General features: G+C 40.7%; 1 protein-coding gene across 2 annotated transcripts; it reads left to right on the top strand.

Moving 5' to 3' along the window:
* Positions 1–26,808, top strand: LOC306881509 (neutral cholesterol ester hydrolase 1-like). Of its 2 annotated transcripts, XM_079435653.1 has the most exons (7): positions 1–216; positions 17,034–17,134; positions 22,149–22,321; positions 22,901–23,126; positions 23,244–23,313; positions 23,397–23,568; positions 25,687–26,808. In XM_079435653.1, exons 3-7 carry the CDS (start codon positions 22,181–22,183, stop codon positions 26,302–26,304), a joined length of 1,227 nt encoding a protein of 408 aa, XP_079291779.1. In that variant the 5' UTR covers positions 1–216; positions 17,034–17,134; positions 22,149–22,180; the 3' UTR covers positions 26,305–26,808. The 2 variants fall into 2 exon arrangements, with proteins under 2 accessions (XP_079291779.1, XP_079291780.1); XM_079435654.1 differs by lacking the exons at positions 1–216; positions 17,034–17,134 and adding an exon at positions 20,037–20,153 and having other exon boundaries at positions 25,687–26,801.
* The last annotated feature ends 1,068 nt before the right edge of the window (positions 26,809–27,876 follow it).

Below are 27,876 nucleotides of genomic sequence, written 5' to 3' on the forward strand. Positions count from 1 at the left end.
AGAAACAGATTACCTAAGAGCCAGAGAGAACGACAGAACGATAGATAGATAGATAGATAGATAGATAGATAGATAGATAGATAGATAGATAGATAGATAGATAGATAGATAGATAGATAGATAGATAGATAGATAGATAGATAGATAGATAGATAGATAGATAGATAGATAGATAGATCTTGAAGGCCCTCTTTCCATGCTGATGACTTCAACAAGGTAACAAAACTACAGTGAATGCTAAATGTGTGTGTATGTGTGTGTGTGTATGTGTGTGATTTGGCTAATTGTTTATTTTTTGTTTATTATAATTTTAGGCTAATTGTGCCTATTTTCCCTTGGTTATGTAGATCCTGTTAATGGAAACACCAGAAAAACAAAAATGTTAATTTATGTGTGCAAAATATTGTTATTGCACCAAGTGTACAATTTTCTGACTGTGGTGAGCACCAGGGGCGTCATAGGGATTCTGGGCCCCTGTACATGTCAAGATTTCAGTCCCCCGCCCTCCGTTTATTCAACATTCATTGACATAAATGCTAGGTTTACCATTATTTATAATAAATGTTTGACACATTATTTATTTATTTATTCTTAGAATTTTCAGATATGAAATTCAGTAAATTAAATCACTGTAAAGGATCTAAACACATAATGCACCATTATTAATATATTTTGTATTAATATGTAGAATCCATGGATGTTTAGATTCATATCTGAATAGATTTTCTCAGTGCATCCAAATTCTGTGACGCGTTCTGAAAATTATTCAAACAGATGGCTGTAGAGCAAGCCAGGTAATATGTACATTTCTTGTAAAGGTTATGCAATGTTTAATTGTGGCAATATATCTCAGACGTATTCATGATAACATTAAGTTGCAAAATCCATTGAAATGTCCATGTTCAGTAACTAGCAACTCATTATGTAGCACAAATATGTTGCATTTTAAACTCATATCATTGTCTTTATCTTATCTATATCATTTCAAATCCAACCGATAAATTCCAGTTCTGATGAACCTACCGACGAATTCCATTGAAAAGATTTAGATAAATAGAGTAACTATATCAATGCAGAAGTGAGATATAATTGCTAAATCTGTCACTGCCATGACTCACCAATCATTCTGCATGTAGGTAGAAACCGTATTATATGGTTCGCCTGTAATTCATCACAAACTCTTTGACCACTTGCCACAGATTCTTTGACGTTTTTTCCATAAAGTATGAATTCAATCCATTGACGAGGATCTAAACTCAGCTTAGCTGCTTAGCTGTAAAGTTTTAATGAAGCGCAGAAGATTAAACCACACAAATAATGAGCAAGACACACTTATGCAACCACACATTTATTGTATCTCCGTGCCCCCTGGCTGTCTCTTCTCGTCACTCACGACAGATAATAATGAGCATTCAAACTGAGCATACAGGCACCTGACAAGGTGTGCAGGTCTATTTAAAGCTAATGGGCCTGTTAAGTTCAGTTGAGCCTGCTTCAGACATCAGTTACCGGAGAAGACATTTTTCATGAGAGAAGTGCATGGAGGGGTTTGGTCCCAGTCATGCCTGAAATTCTATGGTCCATGTTCTTGATGAAAGTAGAGATCCTTCATCTCTCACCACCTCTGCCCTCCTCAGTCTCCAACTGTCACAAAGTCACCACCAGCCGATTTTCTCACCCCAGGCCCACACTACCCTCCAAGTAAGAGCTTCTCCATTATACAGTTTTACTTAGTCATAGACTAAGTAAATGTAGCAATGTCATGACCCAAAGAGACAGCTAGACAGGGACTCATTTGTCTTACGGCGCGATTGGGGCAGGAATCCAGTGTGTCTATTTCCGAAACACTTGGATGAACAATGATGCACCCCAAAAACAGGTCACAGCAAAGAGATAAGCTTTTACAGTCCAAAGCTTTTAATGCAAGTGCTGTCAGATTCAAACACAATTTAGAAGACAGCTTTGTAGCTAAAAGAAAAATCAATATAATAGGGGTGGAAAACACATTTTGGAGTGTAATTTGGGAAAACGCAACTAAAAAACTGTAATGTTTTATGACTCCAGCAAAAGGTTTAAAAGCATATGAACTACGTATTCATCTTTCTTTTCATTGTGGACCATTTTTTGGTTTTCTGCAGGACTAGCACAATGTTTACCATTAATGTGCATATATAATTGTTGTTGCATGCCAGATATTTCACAGCTTGTTAAACTGCACTGTCTGCCTCCCAAATGGACAATGTTGCACAGTCTGTTCCTGAGGAGAGCCATTTCTAAACCTTCTCCCTCTATAAACATTCTCTCTCTATAATCATTTCTGTAATGCAATATATTGATCTATATTTTTGGCTCTTTTTTATATATATAACTTGATGTAAACAAAGTCCTGGAAGGTATTCTAACTTTCTTGAACCCCATGCAAGAATGCATTAGGTTTCCTGCTATATGTCAAAACACAGACACAATGTTTATAGCCATTTAAGAATAGAGTCCAATGCACACTTCTGGATTTGCTTGCATATACTGCGCCAATATGTCAGTGTCTAAGTTTTATCAAGATTTGATATATTGCATTATATATTCAGAAAATATTCCCCAAGACAGACTTTCAGTAATAAAATAACATCCATACAAATCACACTTGGCATTCCTCTGAACTAAATCAGATACATTTAGAAAGTTTGTAATATATATCGCACTACAAAAACAGGTCACAGATTGCCCTTGAATCCATATGGCAAGCAAATGAAATAACAGAATGTTTAAAGAAAAGCTGAGCTCATTGGAAAAGGCTTTCTCTCAGTATGAAAGCAGTAAATCGAGCCACAAAGTTAGCCCCTCACCCAAAATCAACATTTGCAGCAGGGGACATGAGATTCCTAGAGACTTTTGGTTCTGAGACCCTCATCCGAATGACACTAATAGGTCAATTTGAATTACATTTGTTTGTTTAGCAGGTACTTTTATCCAAATGAGAAGAACACAAGAGAAAGCAAATTATTTAAATTGCAAAAGTCTAGCTATAGTGAATCAAGTGAATGTTTGTGAAGATTTCAATGGATTTCTTGAGGTGAAGGTTAGGAGTTCATCCTGCTACTGATTTTAATTATGAAATAGCTTGAGTGGATGCAACAAAAGTGATTTTAAGTCAAAAAGACAGATGTCTGACGGGCAGATTTCTGTCTTTCATTTATGGAATATTCTGCTTTCCATGGTGAAATCCACACCACAGTTCCACATATTTCCACCGCTGCAGCAATTTCTGCTGAAAAGGTAATCTCTTCAATTTACTTGAAATTATTTGGGAAAATGTATATAGTGCAACCACTATAGAGAAAAATAAATTTTTCCTGCTATGCTTGCTCAGAGTATAGCATTTACTGTATGTGGTGCTACTCAAACTGCACGGATTTATTTGTCCTCCATACAAATGTATGCCAAAACTTCCAGTGACTTGGTTTGTTTTCTGGGACTGTCTTGCTGTCCCAGATCTGCTCACTGAATTAATCTGGCCCCTCCCCTTTAGTCACAGCTGTCTGTGATCTGCGTCTGCAGTCAGCCTACAGCTTGGACGGAACATCAACAAGGGGAGGGGAATATATATCAAAATTGGCCGGGCCACAGAGAGGAGCAAAGCCACCATCAGGATTCAATTAAATCTCAGAGGGGCCGGTGGGAAAGAGAGTGGAGAAAGACAGAGGAGTCAGCTGCTGAGACGGAAAGGAAGTAAAGAGCTCTTTTACTCAAGAAGAGGACTAAATGTCAAGAATCTGGTGTACTGCCCGTTCTTCATTGTTCACTATGAGAGATGGTCAAAGTCAGGCCACTGGGCTGCTGTTGCCCACTGGCAAGCGAACACAGTAGCCATTGTGCTTCCATGTCAGGGGTCAGCACTGAAGCATGAAGGCCTCAACATCAGAGAGCTGGACCCCAGCCGTGAAAGATGACCCCACTGCTCTGCCTCAAAGCTGTATGAGTAAAATGTTCTCTGATCCACACAGAATGACTCTAATGAACATGATCTTTCTTCTCATGGCCTTTTAATGAGCACAGATTTGTGGCTACACTCTAACCCTCCTAGTTCTATAATGGTGTAAAACTTCTCAGGTCACTAGATGTGAGGGAGGACTTTAAATCCATGCCCCAGAGAAGCACAATTAAGGCAGTTGTTATGGTTGTTCCACTCTATCAAGTGTAAATAATGAATGAAAAACAATCAAAGAAGATAAGCAGAACTGGTGCAGTGGAATGGCAGAGCAGAGTGGAGCCAAGAGAAACTGCTGCTTGTTTAAACTAGGTTTATAGTTGTCAGAAAGCATGTTATAATTAGTGTTTACTGTATGTGTTGCAAAACTCTAACTTTGCCAGTGCAACTTCACACTCAGAATGACAGCTTTACATGTGGCACTCACCCCTTGCTCATACCCCCAGCAGAGAAAACTGAAAATGCACACATTTTATTAGACCCAATCAACATCTTGTAAAGGTGTCTCTTCAAGGTGATACAGACACCTCATCTTAAAGGAGGGATGTGATTTCTTGCACTCCACTATGAATTCTATTGGAGTTTAATATGTAAAACACATTTACGCCTCTTCTCACCTCTTAGAAGCTGAAACTCAGAATAAATAAAATGAGACACACAGATAGATAGATAGATAGATAGATAGATAGATAGATAGATAGATAGATAGATAGATATTTTTACTTTTTTGGCAACACGTTGTGACGAGCGTCCCGAGTCCACATCAGCGTTGCCCTGGAAACTCACGAGGAGCACCGGCTCACAGCTCATCACGGGCTGATCGGCCACACCTGCCCCTCATCAGCCTGGCCCTATTTAAACAGGGTGCACACAGAGGAAGGGTGAAAAACCTCTCCATGAACTCGCGACCTGACTCTGCGCTCTCTTCTCTTCCCCAGACAGCAGCGTGTGACCATTCAGCACCGCCACGAGCACCCCACAGACTCACCCGCACCTGGACACGGTTGAGAGCACCACCGCACGCCAACCCACCGTCACCGCCCATGTATCTCAGCACTTATTAATAAAATCCACCCTCCGGGGCTTTCACCTGAGTTTTGCTGTTGCGTGTTCCTTCCACCCCGCCACACTGGTGGAGAATGCGGGCAGATTAGTGGGCGGGGTGGAAGGAACACCGACCTACGATCGCCCAGCAAAGCTTTTTTTTCTCTGTATTCTTTCTGCCAGGCGCCCGCTGCTCCCCGGTTCTTTGGTATGGACGAAATCCTCCAACGGCTAGCGGAGGTCAGCATCCGCCAGCAACAGATCGCGGAACACCTTGCCGCTCGACAGGGCCAGACTGAGCGGACGGCAGCTGCACGATGCGTTCCGCTACCCGATCCTCGAGCAAAAGTCACCCAAATAATGCTCAAGATGACGGCTGACGATGATGTGGAGGCATTCCTCCAAATGTTTGAAAACACGGCAACCCAGGAGGGTTGGGAGAGCGACAATTGGTGGCGCCCCTCCTCACCGGCGAGGCTCAGCGAGCCTACTTCGCCCTGCCGACCGAAGTGGCAAAAAACTACGGCAAGCTCAAAAGAGAAATCCTGTCCCGGTTGGGGCTTTCCTCAGTCTGCGCCGCCTAGTGTTTTCATGAATGGGAATACAAACCCCGCCTCCCGGCCCGAGCCCAAGCTGCTGAACTGTCCCGCCTCGCGCGGCATTGGTTGCTCGATGGAGACCCCACGGCTGCCCAAGTAGCGGAGCGCGTCGTCATCGACCGGTTCCTCCAAGCCCTCCCGCGGTCTCACCGCCAAGCGTTCGGGATGCGGAGCCCCGCCACCGTGGCCGAGCTCGTTGACGCAGTGGAGCTAGCGGATGCTGCCCAACATCGGGATGCTGGGGCGCAAGCGAGGCCGTTTCCCCGGAGGGTGGTCCAGGAGCGACGCGCGCCGAAGGGCACCTTGCGATCAGTAGCCAGGCCGGCGGCTCCCTCCCCAAAGGACGAACCGATGCCCACAGCGGATCCTGCATCTCCCGCAAGGACATGGCTGGCGGCTGTATTGTACACCGCGACCTGCCCCGGGGGGCTCCGGAAGCAGAGGTGAAAGGTAACGGCCGCCCGTTCCCAGGTCTTCTAGACTCCGTCAGTGTGGTTAGCCTGGTCCAGTCCCGCATCCTCACGCCACGCGGCGAGACCAAGGCTACCTTACCAATCACCTGCGTGCACGGAGACACACGGCACGTCCCAACCCAGAGAGTGACGGTCTCCGCTTCCCCTGGCGCGTGGCCACTTGAAGTGGGTGTGGTAAAGGATTTGCCGGTCCCCGTCCTTATCAGGAGAGACTGGCCAGGATTCGACCGCCTGCTGGCCGCCGCCGTACAGCCCGTCGCCACGAAAGGGAGCCGGAAAAGGCTGGCGAGAGAAGCTCGTAGACGCCCGGCCCTACTGGCCTCGGACAGCGGGAGAGATGGTGAGTCCCCTCAATCTAATACTAACATCTACCACGATCTATTCCAACAGGTGAACGAGGGCGGGTCATTTGCCCAAAAACAACGCGAGGACGATCGCCTAAAGCATTGCTGGGCCCAAGTGCGCGTGGTGGAGGGTAAAGAGGCTCAACCGGGGCCCCATCCTCTCCCGCATTTCATCGTTCGAAACGGCGTGTTCTACTGTGTTGCACAGCGAAGGGGGAAGGAAAAGACTTTATTGGTGGTACCCCCGGACAAAGACGGAAACGGTGCTAGAGTTGGCACACTCGCACCCCCTGGCAGGCCACCTCGGGGCCGAAAATACCACACACCGAATCCGTGGCCGCTTCCACTGGCCCGGGATGGAAGCCGAGGTCAAACGGTTTTGCCAGGCCTGCCCAACCTGCCAACGAACGTCTCCACGAAAACCTCCCCCAAGCCCGCTGATTCCACTGCCCATCATTGAGGTGCCCTTCGAGCGCATCGGGATGGACCTCGTAGGGCCGTTGCCTAAGTCTGTCCGCGGCCACGAACACATCCTGGTGATTGTGGATTACGCTACCCAGTACCCCGAAGCAGTGCCCCTTCGCAAGGCTACCGCCAAGTCTATCGCCCGAGAGCTTTTCCTGCTCTTTAGCCGGGTAGGCATCCCCATAGAGATACTGACCGACCAGGGGACTCCCTTTATGTCCCGGCTAATGGCTGACCTGTGTGGCCTCCTTAAGGTGAAGCAACTGAGGACTTCCGTTTACCATCCCCAGACTGACGGCCTCGTGGAGCGGTTCAATCAGACCCTCAAACAAATGTTGCGGTGGGTCATGGCCGAAGACAAGCGCGACTGGGACCTCATGCTCCCCTACGTAATGTTCGAGATTCGGGAAGTTCCTCAGGCGTCAACTGGCTTCACCCCCTTTGAGCTGCTGTTTGGGCGCCAACCCCAAGTGCTGTTGGATGTCGCCAAAGAAGCGTGGGAACAACAACCTGCGCCCCACCGCTCAGTCATCGAGCATGTAAAAGAAATGAGGGAACGGATCGACCGGGTCATGCCATTAGTCCGGGAGCACCTCGCCAAAGCCCAACAAGCGCAGCAACAACAGTACAACCGAGCCGCCCAGCCCCGCGAGTTCCAGCCTGGAGACCGGGTAATGGTCCTTGTCCCCAATTCCGCCTGCAAATTCCTGGCTAGCTGGCAGGGCCCGTATACCATCACCGAAAAGGTCGGGCCAGTCACTTACCGTGTCCGCCAGCCGGGCGGCGAAGAGTAGACCAACTCTACTATATTAACCTGCTCAAGAAGTGGATAGAGACAAGAGACCAGCTAGCTGCCCTCGCCACTGTGGACCCCGTCGTAGTAGATATAAACCCCCAGCTTTCGGCGGCTCAAAAGACGGAGCTGCAGCACCGTCTTTTGCACCGTACCTCCTGGGTCAGTTCCCAGATGTGTTCTCCTCGGTCCCCGGGCAGACGCACATCGTCCAGCACGAAATCCGCACACCAGCCGGAGTCATCGTCCGGCAACGGCCCTACCGAGTCCCAGAGGCTCTCGAGGAAGAGATCCAACAAATGCTGAAGTTAGGGGTAATTGAGCCATCGAACAGCCCTTGGTCCAGCCCTATCATCATGGTACCCAAGCCAGATGGCACCCTCCACTTTTGCAATGACTTCCGCCGCCTGAATGAAGTCTGGGCATTCGACGGATACCCGATGCCTCGGGTGGATGAACTCCTCGATCGCCTGGGAAGGGCCCGGTACATCTCCACCCTGGACCTAAAGAAAGGATACTGGCAAGTGCCCCTCTCTGAGTCAGCCAAACCCAAAACGGCCTTCAGCACCCCCGGTGGGCACTGGCAGTACCGGACCCTTCCCTTCGTTGGGAAGACCACCTTGACCGTCTGCGGAGGGTGCTGAGGGAGCTGCGTACGGCTGCGTATGCCAACCCCCGGAAATGTCACCTGGGCCTGACCGAGGCGAGGTACCTGGGCTTCCAGGTCGGAAGGGGCCTCATCCGACCCCAAGAGAAAAAAGTCGAGGCAGTGCGATCCGCACAGAAACCCAGCATGAAGTCCCAGGTACGAGCCTTTTTGGGGTTGGCAGGGTACTATCGCTGTTTTATCCCTAACTTCTCCTCCTTAGCCGCCCCCCTGACAGACCTGACCAGGAAGGGGCAGCCGGACAAGGTGTGCTGGACACCTGAAGCGGAGGAGGCGTTCAAAAAGGTGAAGACGGCGCTCACCTCGGAGCCGGTCCTGCGAGCCCCGGACTTCAGCTGCCCCTTCCTGCTGCAAATGGTTGACGAGCGTCCCGAGTCCACATCAGCGTTGCCCTGGAAACTCCCGAGGAGCACCGGCTCACAACTCATCACGGGCTGATCGGCCACACCTGCCCCTCATCAGCCTGGCCCTATTTAAACAGCGTGCACACAGAGGAAGGGTGAGAAACCTCTCCATAAGCTCGCGACCTGACTCTGCGCTCTCTTCTCTTCCCCAGACAGCAGTGTATGACCGTTCAGCACCACCACGAGCACCCCACGGACTCACCCGCACCTGGACATGGTTGAAAGCACCACCGCACGCCAACCCACCGTCACCACCCACGTATCTCAGCACTTATTAATAAAATCCACCCTCCGGGGCTTTCACCTGAGTTTTGCTGTTGCGTGTTCCTTCCACCCCGCCACAACGTGCAAGCTAATAAGTAGAAAAGAATCTTCCACTTGTAAGACTTTGAAGATGTGCATATTCTGAATCTGAATGATCAATGCATATCAAACTCTTCATTCATAATTTCTCACTCCATTTGTTTCCGAAATCTTTTCTTTTTATAAAAGAAAATACCGATTAAAGACGGTGGAAGTTCATAAAAGGTACACCTCATTCTGTCTGAGCCAAGAATAACAGTGACTTAAGCCTGCTGGATACAGAATAACTTATTAAGTGTCTGCTTTAGTAGCCTGCAGGATGACAGCAGCCTGTATTTCCAGCTGCTGAGTCCAGAAAGTACAGTCCTAATCAAAGGCTCTTGATCCAATGCCTTGGTGGCCCTGAAAGCCACAGCCACATCGAGCCCTGAGACACACATATATACACACACACACACACACACACACACACACAGTTTTTTTCATATGAAAATTTATGTTGAGTGAAGTACCAGTGTTTCAATTTCAGTATTGCTCTCTCTTGCATTACACCAGTCTGGCTTTGAATGTCATTAATAAAACATTGACATTAATTCAAACATTTTTCTCAACCTCTGGGATGACAGAATCGGCCTTATGAGGTACACTGGAAATTCTGGGCAGTCACGTAGGTGGACAGTATCCTATACTTACACAACATGCTTCAGAACTGCCTGCAAATCCCAAGTATAAAAAGCTGATGATCCGACGTGTTAACATGAGGCTGAAATAGAATGTGCTACTGTCGAGACTAATGGCACCAACACAGCTGGACATGAAATGGCACAGGGCGATGTGTTCATTCTATCACGCTGATGCAGTGCCAGTTTTGGTGTGAAAGGCTCCTTAGCTAAGCACAGACATTCTTTCTGTGGCTGCAGTTTTTATTATTTGACCTTTTCAAATGGCATTTATGTAATACGTAATTGCTATGGCACTATATATACGGAATCGCAAGCCAAAAACAACAATTATCTCTCAAAATGTAAGGGTCCTATAATAACATGTTTGAAAATAGCATCATCAACTATCAACGCTAGCTGTCTACACTCTCCGTCAGTTTCACACCTTTCCTTGTTTGACTGATGGCTTTTCTGAGTAAGCTTATGCAGTGGGGTTTTTTTTCCAACAAATGAACTGAAAAGCAGCCTTGTTTCAGGAAGTGGGTTATGTGACGTACCAGCATGACTCCTTTTTTGGTTTACCTAAAATGTCTTCGAGCTGCTGTTCTGTTCACTAACTAGAGACCACAGACAGACATGCAAACCTCTTTTCTGTGAGTCTTTAAAACACCTCTTTCTTTGAAATAAAGTGCATTGCAGCCGAACTATGGACTAGAATACAAACACATAAATCCTACGGTTTTGGACTGCTGCTCTATTGGAGGACTGGCAACTCAGACAATACTTCAGCCAACAAACCTCAAAGGGATCATTTACAACTGATGAATCACATTTTGTATTTCTGTGAGCCATTAAATAAGCTGGTAACTAAATAAATCCCACGAGACAGTCAATACAGCGTGGAAAGACTAAGACGAAGAAAGTTTTCTCAAGAGGAAACAGCGGCGGCAAGCATTTCGGAAAACACAAAGACTTTAGCTAGCTAACCGTTGAGTATCTTAAAAATGTTTTGTGATAAAAAAATGATATAAAAATTGATAATCAATAGCATCAGAAGAGACAAAAAATGTAAACTTGATAGAGTTAACAAAACGATAAAACAAAAAATTAGCCAATCATAATTCACACAATTTAAGAGCTCAAGCATTTATGGTGACAGATGACATAACACTCTATTACCGTTATAGTTGACATTGTTGGTATGAAAGGGCCCTAACTTTTGTATAACTAAAGTTTAAGGTCACATTTTATTTTAAGGTCCAATTCTCGCTATTAACAAACCATTAATTACGACTTGCCTCAATAAACTTTGCTGCTTATTAATAGTGAGTAAGGTAGTTTTTAAATTCAAGTATTAGGTATATTTACGGATGCAGAATATGTTCATGCAGAATTTGTGCTTAATAAGTGCTAATAAACCAATATGTTACTAATAGGCATGCCAATAAGCAACTAGTGTTACCAAGTTTAGTTTAGTTAAAGTTAACTAAGGTTGTCAAAACCTCTGATGAAACATTTACAGTACATTTGTGTAAGAAAAGAGAACTAATAAGACATATTTGAAGGCCCTTTTCATAATTTGCATACTGCCTTTGATCACATTCAAGTTAGTCAACTTGTATGCAATAACTGTTCAACTTCTGGTGAAGTGATATATAGCAATTTCATTTGAAGCACCCTTTGGACTGGATATTTATTTGAACATACCCTTAAAAACATGCAGGAAAACCTAAAGAAATTGAGGTTGAAAGCAAACAGAGAGTTGAATGGAGATTGACCATGGGCTGAAAAAGCAGAAGCAATAAAAGGGAATAACAGAATAAAATGCAAAGCGAGACGCTGAGATCTAGCATTGCTGAAGGTTGTCAGCTGAAGAATGGGTGCGACGTTCTCTCAGCTGATGATGAATGTCCTCAGTGATGTGTGCGAGGCTCTGAGCCAGGCTGCTTCTTGCTCCAGCACCCATAAATACCGTGCAGGCTGCCTGTTCAGCCCTCAGCCGCCACCAGCGCCACCATTCTGCCAAGAAAATGCAACACTCTTCCCTCCTCTTACATCACTCCTCTCCCCTCTTGAAGAGTGAGGCCCTGGTACAATGGAATTATTGTCATGTATGTCTCACAGGTGGTTCAAAGTAAAGGCTAGTGCTACTACTATGATCCCAGAGGCAAACTGGAAATGATAATGTCTTAAGGGATCACAGTACCTGACTTTCGAAGCACCAACAGTAGGGATCAAACCATAACACTCCCCTGGCTGGTGGCCCATTTCTCTTACAATTCCTGTCTGATCTTTATCAGCCCACACTATCATTACCATCAACTTCCACTATCACTGTCCTCTCCCTCTTATATCACTCTTTTCTCTCGCCTCTATTGCTCTGATCCCGCTTTGGAGATAACAACAATAGCAGAGAAAGAACTGCTAGAATCCTGTCAGAGCCTGCGACAGCAGTTCATTTATGAACAACATGACTGTCAAGATGTTTATAATAGCATTAACAGGCACATAATTCTAATGCTAATCAGTTACTGTGTGTCGATGGTGAAATGACTAACCCCATATATTTCGTATTTGGATGGCGCGTTTCATCAATATGTCATGTTTAACAAGAAGACATCAAAAACAGCTTTGAAGTGAAAGATCTTCTCTGTTCTACACTGAATCTTCTTCCATCAGCCCTTTGATTACATGGAGATCTGGAGCGGAATAAGGGCAGCTTGCCTTGGGGAGTGTCAGTGTGGAATTTGCAGGAATCTGATCTGGATGACTGTACAAGCGTACCTTCACTTCCATGAAACAATCCTTTGTGTGTAACTCCTTCAACTGTGGCACCGTTTGGCACAGGACCAAGAGTGAGGAAGAGCATTGTGTACCCTACACACACTCCTCATGTCCTCTCACTTAACCCTCTCTGACTTGCAAAACAGACCATCCTGACAGAAATTATTGTTTCTAACAATGTTTTTAACAATCTACCATGCTAACCTACACATAAAGTCTAGTACAGCCGTTACAGTTTTTTTCAATTGCTAACAAGCATTTTTCAATACTGAAGCCACATCAGAAAACTGTTCACACATTCAGCGATACAGAGGTCTATATGGACCAAACTGTGAATCATTTTTCATTGCTTTCGGACAAAATGCATGCAATGACCACATTTTTCAAAATCCACAAACACTTTTGTCATTTATACTCCACAACATGCAAAACACTATACATTTTTAGCACATTTTTAAAACACTAACAAACTGCTTTCAAAACTGATAAAAGCATATTCAAATCAGAATGATGGCAAACTGTCCATTTCTGCAGGAATTATATTGAAATATAAAATCTTAGCAGAATATTTATTATGAAATTGAATAATAATTATTCCAAACACAACTAAATGCAATTTCAGCTGAAAGGCAAGCTAGATGTCCTATTTTTAGACTCTTCTTCTTCTTTCTTTTTTTTTGGTTATACCTTTTGATTAATGGATGGCTATGGAATGACTTTGTTTGGAAACATGGATCAAGGAAGACACATTGGTGGGGAAAAAAGAGTGGCATAGAGAGGGAGAACTAGAACCCTCACAGTACTGAACATCCAATCATCCCATACATTTTCACTTGTCCTATGTATGGTCATGAGGAGGCTGGAGCATTTCCTGGGTCATAGGCAGGAAAACCCCCTGGACTGATGACCAGTCCATCACACACATTCATATTCATACTCCCTTACAGTCTCCAGTTCACCTGTCCTGTATGTCTCTGGATTATGGGAGAAACCCAGAGGAAACCAACGTCAACATGGAGAGAACATACAAACTCCACACAGAAAGACCCCCTAGAGCAGCTGGGACTTCAATGCTGCACATACAGTACCTCATTATACTAGACTGATTATGTTTGTTTTTTTGTTTTTTTTTATGGTAGTTTTTGCTTCAGAATTTTTATTTTTTTATTTTATATATATATTTTTCTCCACTTTCTATATTTATTTTTGTTTTTTTATTTTTCACATGTAAATTTTGTAAATGTTTATGGGTTTTTGTTTTATGTATATAATGAAATAGGGTGGAAATGCTGCTTTTCTCTTTCGTTCTTTGTGCTGAAATACAGTCAGTAAAATGAAATGTTATTCTTAACCAATAAAGAAATACTAATGTGACAAATCATTCAAACTTCGCAGATAAAAGTTCATCGTTTATGTAATGCTCCCTGTTGTTAGTATTTTTTAGATCAGTGTGTTATGAATGAAATGTATGCGTTCTGAATGAGAATTGTTCCCAGTGATATGATGAAACAAGCTTATTTTGAGACCTATATGAAGTGTTTTTGGAGGTGTTTTGGCCGAGATTCATGTTGGTAATGCAGACTGTATGAACAGTTTTGAAAATGTGGTTTCAGTATTGAACAATGCTTGTTAGCAATTGAAAAAAAAGTAAATTCAAAGAAATAAATAGACACTGTAATTGCAATAAACATTCAACTAGTATGTATGTGTGTGTACGTAAGACATTTTCAACGACAGCTGCAAGTTGTAACTCTTCTCGTGTTGATTTCGGAGACAGGAATGTAAGACTGCACACCTCTTTATTTGCCGGAGATGAAAAACAAAAGCAAAACGTGTGTGTGTGTGTGTGTATGTGTGTGTTCTCTGCCTACATCGGATGCTATAGGGACAGTGGAGCACCTTCTCTGGTAAAATCTCTTGGCATAACATAAGAAGAAAGAAACTTTTCTGCAAGAAGTCTTTCTGATTGAATTTTGAAGGCTATGGTAGAAATGGATAAAAGTTTTCAAGACAAAAAAAAAACCCACCCCAAACCTGTATGACTTTCTTTATATTGTCAAACACAAAAGAAGATTTTTTTTTTTTAAATGTCTGTGTATTTTGTTCATACGGTGAAAGTTAGGGGGATCCAGTATTGTTTTGGACCCCATTAACTTTTATTATAGCTATGGTGCGTGGTGTCTTTGGATCTGCTCATCCGAATCCCTCTGCAACTCAGATTTGATGAAAACTGTTGTCGTTTGGCAAATAAAAAAATTACGGACGTTATTTCCAACATTTTATTAAGTACGCTTTATGTTTCACCTAAAATGACAAGGGAATTTATGCTACATTTATTTAATTTTATTTATTTGTTAATTAGCCAGTCCCTGAACTCATTTTCTCAAGTGGCTTTGGTCTGCAGAGCATTCACAACGTAAATAGACAGAATACTCCATAATATAGTCAAAAACAGTTCTTCAAAACAGACATTCTTCTTTATTTATAAAATTAAGTCTAAAGCATTATCTACTAAATCGTAATTAGGGGTTAAATAGAGAAAATTATGACATAAGTCAATTCTGAGATAAAGTCAAATTTATGATACTATTAAAATATTGATTTGACATAAAAATCTAAATTATGGCATACTAAATCATAATTGTGAGTTAAAAACTAACTACAGATAGGTGTATATGTACATACTATGTGTGAAACATATTTCAGAAAAATATGAACACATTTCAATGTGTTTATCTATATTTAGGGCTTTTGGTTTGAGCTAAGAATGGGATACATCAACTCTGCCTGTTTGTACAAGTTCATCTTGACATATGAATGAGAAGACAGGTGCAGGTTAGCGTGGCTTGGCTGGGATGCCTGAGGGTTATTTCTACATGTTTTTAGATTTTGCAAGACACTGTCATGCTTGGATTACTGATCCTCTGCGCTCTGTTCCTTCCTTTATATGTTTATATTTTTAGAAATTTGTAACTGAAGCTGCTAAATGAAGGTTGCAGGTAGGCTACATTGATTTTGCACATCCTTAATGAGCTAAGTATCCATAACCATGACAGAACATGGTATTTTAAGATTTGCATTTTCAGTCAAATACTCCATGATTCCTTCATTTCCGCACATTGTTACCAGAATCCAGTGTACTCTGCTGCTATGGAAACTAGCTTTGGCGTGTAGTGACCAAACAACTGCCCATTTGGATATCAACACTGCACTGTCTTGAATTAAATGCAGTCATGCTTCTAAAACAAATTCCACATTAAAGGTTTAGCTAAAATTATTGTCATCATTTACCCATCCTCATCACGTCTTTTAAAACTGGCAGGACTTTATTTCTTCAGTGGAACTCCAAAAAGAAGATATTTAGCAGAATGTCCAAGCTGCTTGTTTCCATACCATACAAGTAAGCAAGCAAGGTTTTTTTGTGAATAATGAATAACATTTTGGTTTGTTCATCACAAAAATCTATTATGTGACTTGGAATGTAGCAAAAGAATTGCATGGGCTACTTTTATGATACTCTTATGATCAGTATTGGAGAGTAACTACATGTAATTTAATTAAAAAATGAATGTAACTGTAATCAGTTTAAATTACTGAGAATTTTTGTGTTCATGTTTTTTTTAAGATTAACTGTTTTTTCTTAGGCGTTGTTAGATGCCAATGTTTCCTGACATTATTTGCTATGCAAAAATTTGATTTCAAAAACAGTATCATAGCTATTAAACTATATCTTGTTATGATTTTAAAACTGCATTTAAACTCAGAACGATCTCAAAGTAAAACGAGGTGTTAAAGTCTGATTTTGTTGTGGCTGTGCTATAAAAATTAAATTATTATAATCTTAATTCAACTGATGAAGGATTCTGAAAGTCTGACAGTAATCGGTGTTGAGTACTACTGTAATTACACTGCCTGGTTTGAAACAGCTGAAAACATTCATTATAAATTTAGAAAAGTAATCAAATCTAATTAGTTACATTACTTTGATAAAGTAATTTAAATAGTTACACTACGTTACATTTTAAATAGGGTAACTTGTAATCTGTAACCTATTGCATTTCCAAAGTAACCTTCTCCACATTGCTTATATTGACCTTTTTGGAGTTTGACAGCTGGTCCCCAATCACTTTAATAAGAGAGCAGCTCAGACATCCTGCTAAACATCTTGTTTGGATTTTCACAGAAGAAAGAAAGTCATACAGGGTTGCAATGACATGGAGTAAGTAAAAAATGACAGAATGTTAATTTTGGGGGTCAATTGTTTCTTTAAACAACAGTGGGGCCTAAAGGAGTAATCATCTGAGCTCAGATTCTAAATTTCATTTCTCTTGAGACACGAGAGCACGGTGACTCTCAGTCAAAGCTGCCAATAGGGGTATCAAAGAACTTTAAACTCAAAAACTCATTAAAGTCGCTCTGCTTTGTATTAGCACAGTAAGGCCCTGGACAAAGGAGCCTTTTGACTTTTAAGGACTTCCTGTGACTTCATCTGTCCTCTCTCTTCTCTCAGATGGAGCTGCAGTGAATGAAGGTTGGCCGATGTTTCTCTGCTGATTGGAGCCAGCAGTGCAAACTCCAGCCCAGAGGAACATGATGAGAGATGATGTCATTGTGAGTAAAACAATCTGAGTCTCTCGCTCAGGGTGTATAAAGGATGCCCCATATGGAGAAATAAGCCTCCTGCTTTTTCAACAAGCTGTTCAGAGGGCCAAGTGTTACTGATCTAAGTAACACCATGTGAAGGGAATTATGGGAGTTTTTTTCTCTAGTTGTCTCACATCTCTTCTCATGGGTGTTTCCCTGAATTTGCCTTCCATGGCTTTGCCAATATCCATTATCAAAGCTTATAAAAGCAAGTGTGAGTCTTTTTACAGTTGTTTATTTCCATTGATGTGATATGGGGTGTTTTGCTTACTAAATGGAGTAACAACCTTTCAAATTTTATGATACATCAGTGTATTGAGATCCAGCAGGTATTTTAAAAAATAAAACAAATTTGTATTTAATTTGGGGATTTTTGGTGAGAAAATTAACGTAATAAATAAAATAAAAATGCATGTTGCCAAGCTTTAAAGGTGCCATAGAATGGAAAACTGTATTTACCTTGGCATAGTTGAATAATAAGAGTTCTGTACATGGAAATGACATACAGTCAGCCTCAAACACCATTGTTTCCTCCTTATGTAAATCTTGTGAATAAAAAAAGACCACTGAAAAATAGGCGAATCAGAACATACCACCGACTGTGATGTAACAGTCAGAATTACTAATAGTTACGCCCCCAACATTTGCATATACCCGCCCATGTTGTAGGCCAGCCGCCAGACGAACCATAGAAGTTCTGCAGGTATTGTGAAGAAACAAGCGCGGACAACAGAGAAAATGGCAGATTATGGAAATAAATGTTATGTTCCAGGCCATGCAGGGGGTGTGAAGTGCAGGGATGGGTTGGTGTCTGTATTCAGAAAGGCACGGAAAGCAAATAATGAGTTCTAATAAAATAACAGAGCCACTGAAGGGACATGGTTAGCTCCTTGCTAGCGGTAGCCTGTTACATTGCAGTACATAAGAGTTCACTTACCACATAAACAGAAGGAGAGATGACTGAGGATGATGGCGAATGATTTACTGATCCTGAGCACCACAAGCATCTGATCTTGTAAAATGTGTGGTAAGTACTGCCATTCCATAGTATAAAAGAGTTCTTGCGAATCTCGAAAGCGAAAGGGAAAGTAAAAAGCGATCTTGCATTTGAAAGCAGTTTCTGTCCCCCGCATTTTATTAACAGTATAATTACCCAACGATATAACTGCGAGAGTAAGTATTGAAATATATATTTTCCTCCCTGTGTTTCCTTCCTGCTGTGTGAGCTACTGAAATGAGCCAGAAACAGCCAATCAGAGCAGAACTCAAAATTATTATTCATGACCCTTCCAAATAAGCCAATAACACACCGTTTCATTCTAGGGAGAAATCCTAGGGTTGTAAATGCAAATGTAAAACCGTTTCTGGAGAATTTTTGCCCTTACCTAAGCCACATACCTTCTATGTAGCTATCAGAGAACAATTTAAAATACTGTATCAATGTATTCTATGGCACCTTTAACTTACTCTAGATCATTTCCAAACCTCTGAATGTGATTTAATTTGTGGAAAGTTGTTTATTAATTTGAATCTCATCAATAACTTTACTGAAAGTTTTATTGTGAGATATCTGTGTATCAAGAGGTCATGTCTCCTTATCGCAGTCTATGTGAGCCTGACCTCTCAAAATCTGCTGTGTCTCTTCAACACAAGATTCAGATCAATCAACCTGTCAACACTGAGCATATCTTGGAGCCAAAGAAGAGCCAGAAAGGGTCACTGTCCCCTTGCTGTACCTTTCACCAGTGAGAACCCTGCAACCTTGTCTGAGAACAGGACAGGAATGGCATGAACTGGGGACATAAAACATCCAGACCTCAAACACTACTGCTGGTCTCAGTGCTCATAACTGATGTCCAAACAGAGGAGCCTTATGTCCATCCAAAAGCTCTATAACACTGAAAATCTAAAACAAATAAAATAAAAAAAATCTCTAAAACTTGTTTACTTGACTCATATCATATGTCTAAACAATGAGATAATGTCACTGTCAGTTTTCACTCAAATAGTCTCTGAGAACAATAGAGTTACCGTTATGTGTGAAGAGAACAAATTCTCCAAAAAACACCTTTTAAGAGGAGGGAGTGAAACATTTCAGCCTATTCATCTTCATCTGTACTAAAACAAAAACTATTGTCAGGTAACTTTAAAAATATTTAAAAAAATGAATAAATTGCAGAACACGGAAAATACAGTGGGGTCCAAAAGTCTTACACTACTCTACTAGTAATAATTATAATTGAAAATCTGGCTTTCCATTACAAATTGTATTATCAGCATAATTTTAGTTAAAAGCTCAGTATCTGATTTTTCTCAGTATTTGGTTTTTGCTTAATTGACAGCGGCACTCCTGCTACATGAATTCTTCAACTTTGTGTCAAACCTGATGATTATGTTCTCCTGCAAGATTTGAGATGATCCAAAGAGCATCTTTGAGCTTTCATAAAAGGAAAATCTCACATCTGACCGCCTGTACAGAGTCACGTCAATGTCACAGTTTAACTTCTGAGTGATCTTAAAAATCTTAACCTGAAATATTTCTTATTGATTTTACATGTTTTTCAGGTTTAAGATTTTTGGACACCAAAATCAATTTGACTGAAATTGTCAGTTATATGTCACCAAAACCTGTTTTTAGGGTTGGGTCATGTAGAAATATTGCACATTCAATTGCACATTTTCACTTCTAGTTTGTTATTTATTATAATTAGCTGGTATAACCAAGGTCTAGCCAAGCTCAACTTGGTTAAGGCTGGTTGACCAATTAGGCAAATCTGACAAGACCCCTTGGTCTAACCAGTTTCCATGTTCAAAACCAGTTTGACCACTTTAACCTGGTTTTTCTAGCAGGGTAAACCTCATGTTAGTCATTGGTATGTATCCACACCTTCAGAGAAGTGACTGCCATGATCATTTGTGGGGGATATGACGTCTCTTAAATAACAGCTGAATTTTCTCATGACATTTTGTGTTTGAGAGGTTGGAGGTAAGCACACTGATCCTTTGACTTTTAAACCAATCTGATTTTCTTTAGACATCTGATTTAAGATTAATCACTGACATGACACAGTATCTCTGAGAAAGAAAGATAGCAGTGTTTGTTTTTGATAGTATGTGGTGTGAGGACCATTGAAACCAGTGAGCATGCATCATTCTGCTTTTCAGTCCTTTAAAGCCTCATATAATCCTAGTCATAATACTTTTGGTCTCGTTAAAATTATTTTCACACCACTGATGTTCATTTAGAATCCATTTAGAATATGTTTGATTTATTATGGGTATCTGGGCCACAGGCTAACAGTACTTTCAGTAATAGCCATATGCTAGCTATCCCGAAGAAACGTAGTCTCATAAAGTTATAGCTCTGCTATCTGTAAACTACTGAGAACTTTTTTGAGTTTAGTTTGAAATGGGTTCTTCGGTTCAAACGTCACTCCATCCTTGACATCTCTTCAGCAGATATTTCCAATTCTTCTCTGACCAAAGTCGTTTAACAAAAGCAAACAGTTGCAAGCCTCAATTGTCTCATAATAAGAGGGGAGGGATGATAGATAATGCAGAAACAACAGTTATGAAGACCAAAGAGCCCGGTGTATTGCAGAAACCCTTGCTGCTCTTTTCCCCTGACTTGGCAGTCCTCGCTGAGCTAGCCACAGTCTTTTTCCAATTACAGTAATCACTGCAAAGAAGTAACAAAAATCCTGAATGGCTAGGGATGGCTTGGACAGAAGAGCTCAGCGCACATGCACTGCATGCATGGACTGTTGTGAGGAGAGATTATGGTAAACGTCAAACCTACCATTAGAACCTGTCTGGTTTTCAGCTCAACACAGACCTCACTCACTTGGCATATGCTAAATATGTCATTTTTGTGACACAATCCATTTCGTCAGCTGTAATGAAATGCAACATCAGATGCGCTTCTGAGAGCACTTTTCTAACCAGGTCACTGCTACTACTTTACTATTTACTGTATCAGCATTGTGCTGTCTGTATTATTTATCATGGTAAATAATAAACAGTGCTGCTCTATTGGCCAATATGGCTTTTTACTTATTTACTTGGAAACAATTACGTTTAAATACAATTAAAATGAATTGTCTTAATTGTAGATTGAATTACACAAAATTAGTGTGTGTGTGTGTTTATTAGCCTACCGATAATTTTATGTAGGCCTATGTGCCCTCCAGAAGCTTGCAAGTTCTGCAAGTGAACTTTATAGTGCTATCCCAAAGAGGCATACAATCACTTTCACAGACTTTTACCTTAACTGTTCCCTCTAACTCGATCCGATCATCTTAAAGAAACGGCTAAAGATCTACACTTGACCCTCAACAATAGCACTCGCTCTCTATTCTATCTATTCTATCTACTTGTTTTCTATTTATTCATCTTATAAAACACCCTGTTACATGTATTGCATGAGACTAACCGGGACTTGTCACAGCAATGTTTATTAATATTTGTTCATATTAAATGTCTAACCGAACAAATGTTCTATAATCCTCAGATGTAAGTGGTCATATGAGGGTTTTTCTCATAACAACAATGACCCCTAGTGGTGGACATTTGATATGACTATTGAGGTCAAGGAGTACAAGTAATCAACACCAGTAATCAACAAGGTCATATTACTCATTTACACTAAAAATGTAGTTTTAACAAGATTTCTGTTCTTTTAAAAATTACAAAGTTTGTATTGGAGCATGAAATTATATAATATTGTAGATTCTGGCTAAATTCTTTGCTCATCAGTTGAATGAAATGAACTGAAATGACCTCATTAGTGAGAATGAATGTGCATTAAATAAGGTATTATACTTACACTATTGTCTATGTAAGCACAGTATGCAGGGATTCTGTACAAAGAATAAAGACTACATTTCCCAGAATGCTATAAGACAATTCACAGGAAGTAACAGTAACTTCCAAAAAATCTTTGTAGAATTGCTCAATGTCATATTGTCTAACCCCTTAATAGCTGCAGAGAGAAAAGAAGAGAGACATCACTTCATGATGAAGTTGCTTGGCGGTATTACCCTGTTATTTGCAATAGCTGTTGCCTATTACATCTACATCCCATTGCCTAGGACAATCTCAGAACCATGGAAACTGATGGTGTTGGATGCCACATTTCGGGGAGTTGTGATGATGGTAAGTAGCACATTTTAAACAGTACACCAGGTGAATTGAAGAAAGGATGATTTTGATTGGCTGGAAAGCTTTTATATTATATGCTAAAATGAAATAGCAGGCTTTGTTGTCTAACTTGGAGGTCATATGTCTTTTTAACAAAATCAAAATAACAACAAAAATTTATATTGGTTTTGTCATTAAACTTAAGTGAAATTGAACTTATTGCTGCATTTAGTACAAAATCTAAGCAGAGCTAATACAATTACATTGTATAAACAGCATAAAACCTGATAGACAACATCCATTATTAGCTATTAATAGAGGACCATCTGTTTTTGAAGAGACATATTAAAGAATGACCTTGATTTGCCTGTTCGGATGAACTTTGTCCAACTTGGCAACACAATAGATAATACCCAAGGGCAGGATGAAAATGTTCCCTATTCACTGTCTTCATGAACTTTTCTCTCTTTTTCAATGCCTTGGCTTTTGTTCTCCTTGTGAATGCACCAAAAATATCATGCAAACTGCATTTCAAAACCATAATGAGGGGAACGGTTAGTTCAGTTCACGGATTACTGACCTGTTGTTTTGTAGGGAGATGTTGCACACTCACTGGGTTTGAGCCATAGAGTCCACGTTATCAACTCTGCCATTGTTCATTTTGAGACCCTGGTGCCAATCACAAACCAAGAGATCCAAATTGAAGATATCCTGTTTGATGGAGTCCGTGTACGTGTATACCAGCCTCCTGGAAAGGACGGAAAGCTGAGGAGATCAGTTATGTTCATCCATGGAGGTGGATGGGCCTTGTGCGCTCCAAGTATGTCCAAGGGTTTCCTTGTGAATCATTATATTTATTTCTTGATGAAGCCTGCTGTTATATTCATTGGATTACGTGTGAGTTGTGTTTTCATGTGACTGCTTTATTTGCCATCAGCGCTGGGGTCATATGACAGTCTCTGCAGACAGATGGCAGCTGATCTGGACGCAGTGGTTGTGACGGTGGAGTGAGTATACACTTTCATTCGAATGGGAAGAGAAAATGAATCTGTGGTTTTGGTCAGTTATGCAAAGTGTTGATTTTGTGCAGTTATCGCATGGCTCCTGATGTGCACTTCCCAGTGCAGTATGACGAGTGTGTGAGGGCCGCTAAGCATTTCCTGAGGCCAGAAATACTGGCGAAGTATTCGGTCGATCCGGAGCGAGTGGCAGTGTGTGGAGACAGTGCTGGAGGAAACCTGGCCGCCGCAGTGGCTCAGCGGGTACACTTCCGCTTTATTACTCACTTTGATTCCTTATGATGTAATATTGTAATATCATGTCATCACATGTGTCTTTTAAGGTCATATTTTCTGCTAAAGACATTGGCTGTATCCAAAATCAACCCCTATACCCTCATTCACTATTCGCTATACATTAGGCCACTCATAGAGTTCACTTGAAGGAGTGAATGAAAACGAGTGAGTGAATTCGGACCGGAAGTACTGCCGCTTTTGCATAGTTTGCTTGCTGTTTAGTAATCATTTGAAACTGGCAGCTCCAGTAGTAAGATTGAAGGATTTATCTTCAACTCTGGCACGGAAATTATGTATAACCCCTAGTTAAACAATACATAATCAATTTACAATGAATTTGTACCTGTGTTGTATTACGGTGTAGCATATTATGCCGTGGATGAGTGCTTTTAAAATTAATGGATTCAACCGGGGGCGTCATCTTCTGGCGAGACGCGGGAATTCATTTGGCGCGCGACTCTCACTGTGCATTAATGGGGAAAGCTGCTAAAGGAAGGTCGATTTGTAGCCAAAAGTCAGTATATATATCTATGGCCAAAAGTTGCTAAATGATGTTGTGATGTCATTGCGCAGTGACGTCATTACGTAATCACGATGCAGAATTGTGTCACTACATCAAATCTCAGTCAAAAATATATTTTATATATGTTAATATAGATTTGTTCGTAAAATAATATAAATGCTAATATAATATTAAAATATAAGTATTTTAAATACAGAATTTAATTGTTCAATAATTCAACGAATTAATAAACTTACAGGTTTCGAACGATTACAATTTAAGTTTTTATTAGCTGGTAAACTAGTAAAACTACACATTCTGAAAAATTGTAGTTTTAAGCAGTGTATTAGTAGTTAGTGTGCTACACTTTTAAGAAAAGTCTGTAAAAACAGGGCACAATATACTATGTTAATATGAAGGAATTTTCTTTATTGATTTTTCATTTTTCTAGATATGTTTCTTACGGTGTACTAACTGATCAACAATCGCATGTACAAGCTACTAGTAATGTGTATCATAAATGAACAATGATTCCATTATTCAATTATTATTATGATTATTAAATTTAACAATTGCAAATAGCAGCTAACTTAATTCACGTGTTGTGTGTACTGCTAGGCATCTTTAATTTCCTCTTTTTGTGTAATTTAGATGGAAAATGCATGCCTTTTTATTGTTTGAGTCACTTCTCAAAAGTTGCCAAATAAATATAAAAAATAGCTAAACTTGTTGCTAGGTGCTTTTGGAAGAAAAAGTTGCTAGGGTAGTCTGAAAAGTTGCTAAATTTAGCAACAAAATTGTTGGTAACACTGTGTACATCGGTTGTACACTCGTTTTTCCGGTGCATTGTGGGATTGAATGAGTGCACTCGAGAACGTCCACTATGGTTTCGGACACCACTAAAAATGGCTATCCCCTCAAATAGTGCCCTATTTGAGGGTATAGGGGGCGATTTCGGATACAGCTAAAAAATGAAAGTTTCTCCTAAAAACGTAAGCTCTGTCATTATTTACTCACCCTCAGGTTGTTCCAAGCCTATATGTTCTAATCATTTTGGCCACCGCTGTAGAATCTCATAACTGACCTTTTATGCCATAATTATGACATAATCATTTATGTCTTTTAATCTTGACTTTTTATCTTATAACTTAAACATTAAATCTCATAATTTTTACATTTTATGATTTTTCATTTTATTAAATTTCCTGTAGCTCAAATAGTAGAGCATGGCGCTAGCAACGCCAAGGTCATGGGTTCGATTCCCAGGGAAAGCAAGAGCTGATAAAATGTTTAAAAAAACTGTAACTTGAATGCAATGTAAGTCGCTTTGGATAAAAGCGTCTGCTAAATGCATAAATGTAAATGTAATTATGATTGACCAATGCATGATTTTTTATTTTATTTTTTTGTCTTTTGTGGCAGAAATGGGCTACATATGGGACTTAAGACTTGGGATATTTTAAAATATTATATTGTTTTTGGATGAACTGGTCCTCTAAATTTAATTAACTGTTGGAGCCTTAACCCAGTCTTAGTTAGTGAGATGGTTACGCTAAGTAACCTTTCTCTCTTTCTCTCAATAGGTTGGAATAGACAACACTACTTCTGTAAAATTCAAACTACAGGTCTTGGTTTACCCAGTGCTTCAGGCGCTAGACTTCAACACAGCTTCCTATCAGCAGAACCACAATGTTCCCATCCTGTATCGCAGGCTAATGGCCCGTTTCTGGTTGGAGTACCTAGGTGCCGACTTTGACCTTGTGCACTCCCTTATAATAAACAACCACACAGCCCAAGACCAAAACCTGATGTCCTTGACCCATTCAAAACTGGACTGGACCACTCTCCTACCCAAACGACTGATAAAAAATTATAAGCCTGTGTTTCCGGTGACTGGCTCTCCAGGTATCTTAAAGGATATACCAGCGTTACTGGATGCCAGAGCTGCTCCATTACTGGCGGAGGACGAGGTTTTGAGTATGGTGCCGCGTACTTATATTATGACCGGTGAGCATGATGTTTTGAGGGATGATGGGATGATGTATGCTCGCAGGCTGGAGCTGGCAGGGGTCTCTGTCACTAACGAACATTACGAAGATGGTTTTCATGGCTGTGTGAGCGTTGCTTTCTGGCCCTGCTACTTTTCTGTGGGAATAAGGGCAGTACAGAATTATATTGCTTGGCTTGACAAACATTTGTAGCTATATTTAAAATGTGTCTATTAGGGATTTCACACATTGTGATGCAATCTTTTGCAACACAACAGAGGATTCATATTGTACATCGAGCAAAGAAATTATGTTCTGCTATTTTAAAAGAACTGTATGGATTTCAAATAATGACTAACACATTTATGTGTATTTTTTAAACTAATTTACTAAGAACCAAATGAGGAATTAGAAGAACCACAAAGGAATTTCTCTTGAACTGATACTCTGTTCTGACTCCATTAACATACAAGTATATGCACACGTTATATACAGCAGTTAAAGTGTTTGTAAGATTCTTGTCCATTCAAATTAGGCTAAAGTTGTTTTTGTGCTTGTCATTACTAATACCTACTGCATTAACAAAACAGAAGTCATCTCACCATGCATTTCAATTGTGTTAAACTTTCACTTCAAAGACCTGAAATGAATTTGATCATATTCCTACTGTGAATAAAGCTGAAACATGTATTGAAGCTACAATAAAAGTGAACAAATACTCTGCCTAGTTATTCTAGGAAATAACAATACATAATTTTTTGGGGCATTTAAAATCTTCTCGCACTTTTGAAGGTACCAAGAACCAGGGCCGTAGCTAGAGGATTGGGGGCCCCCTGAAAAAATATTGATATGGCCCCCCCACACACACATATCATATACTGTACAATATACAAGCATGGAGACCCACACATATCCTAATAGGTGTTTCTTACAAAATAACAAAACAGTTAACAAATAAATGCATATAAAGGTTTTTTACTGAACATCAGCACAAGAAAAATACACAAAAATAAAACAAATATTATAACAAATAAATAGCAACAGTAAAGCAACAAAAAATAATTTTGATCAGTAATGAACACTGAAATAACTATGAAAATTATGCAAATAATTCTTATTACATCAATTCTATTGTAGATGTATATTGGTTTGCTTGATCTTTAAACTTTGATGACATTTCATGTCACTTCACCTAGGATGAATTGAAATCCCATTGTCTGACTTTTTTGTTGGCAACGTCACTTATGACCTTGAAGTCCAGCTGTCTGCTTAGCTGGCTTTCAATTGAAAGTCGGGCAAGGCTATTAAACCTCTCCTGAGTTTGGGTAGACCTGAGATAGTTTTTGACAAGCTTGCTGAATGCCCTTTCTGCACCAGAAACAGAGACAGGTAAAGAGCAGAAGATGCGCACTGCAATGCACACTTCTCCAAAAATGCTCTGGAGCTGCATCCTGTAAATTGAATTCAGCAGGTCGAGAGGAGACTGACAGTCTACAAATCTGGCATTATACACAGACTTAAGATGCCTCACTTCATTTTCAAAGCCTGCTGTGAGATCCTGTGTATATTTGCTCACTCATGAGTGGCAAGCTGGGTGAATCTGATCTTCTTCTAAATCTTTTAACTTCAAGATTGCAGCAAACTCTTCAATTATCTCTGCAGTGGTTTGAAAGCGGGTATCCAATCCAATGCCACAAAGAAAACATTGTTTCGAAATCGATTTTCCTCTGTCTCTTGCTGATTAGTGTCCTCTGAACTCTGACTTTCATCTGCAAACCGCTTTCT

Source organism: Barbus barbus (assembly GCF_936440315.1).
Source record: "Barbus barbus genome assembly, chromosome: 15".
Classification (NCBI taxonomy): domain Eukaryota; kingdom Metazoa; phylum Chordata; class Actinopteri; order Cypriniformes; family Cyprinidae; genus Barbus; species Barbus barbus.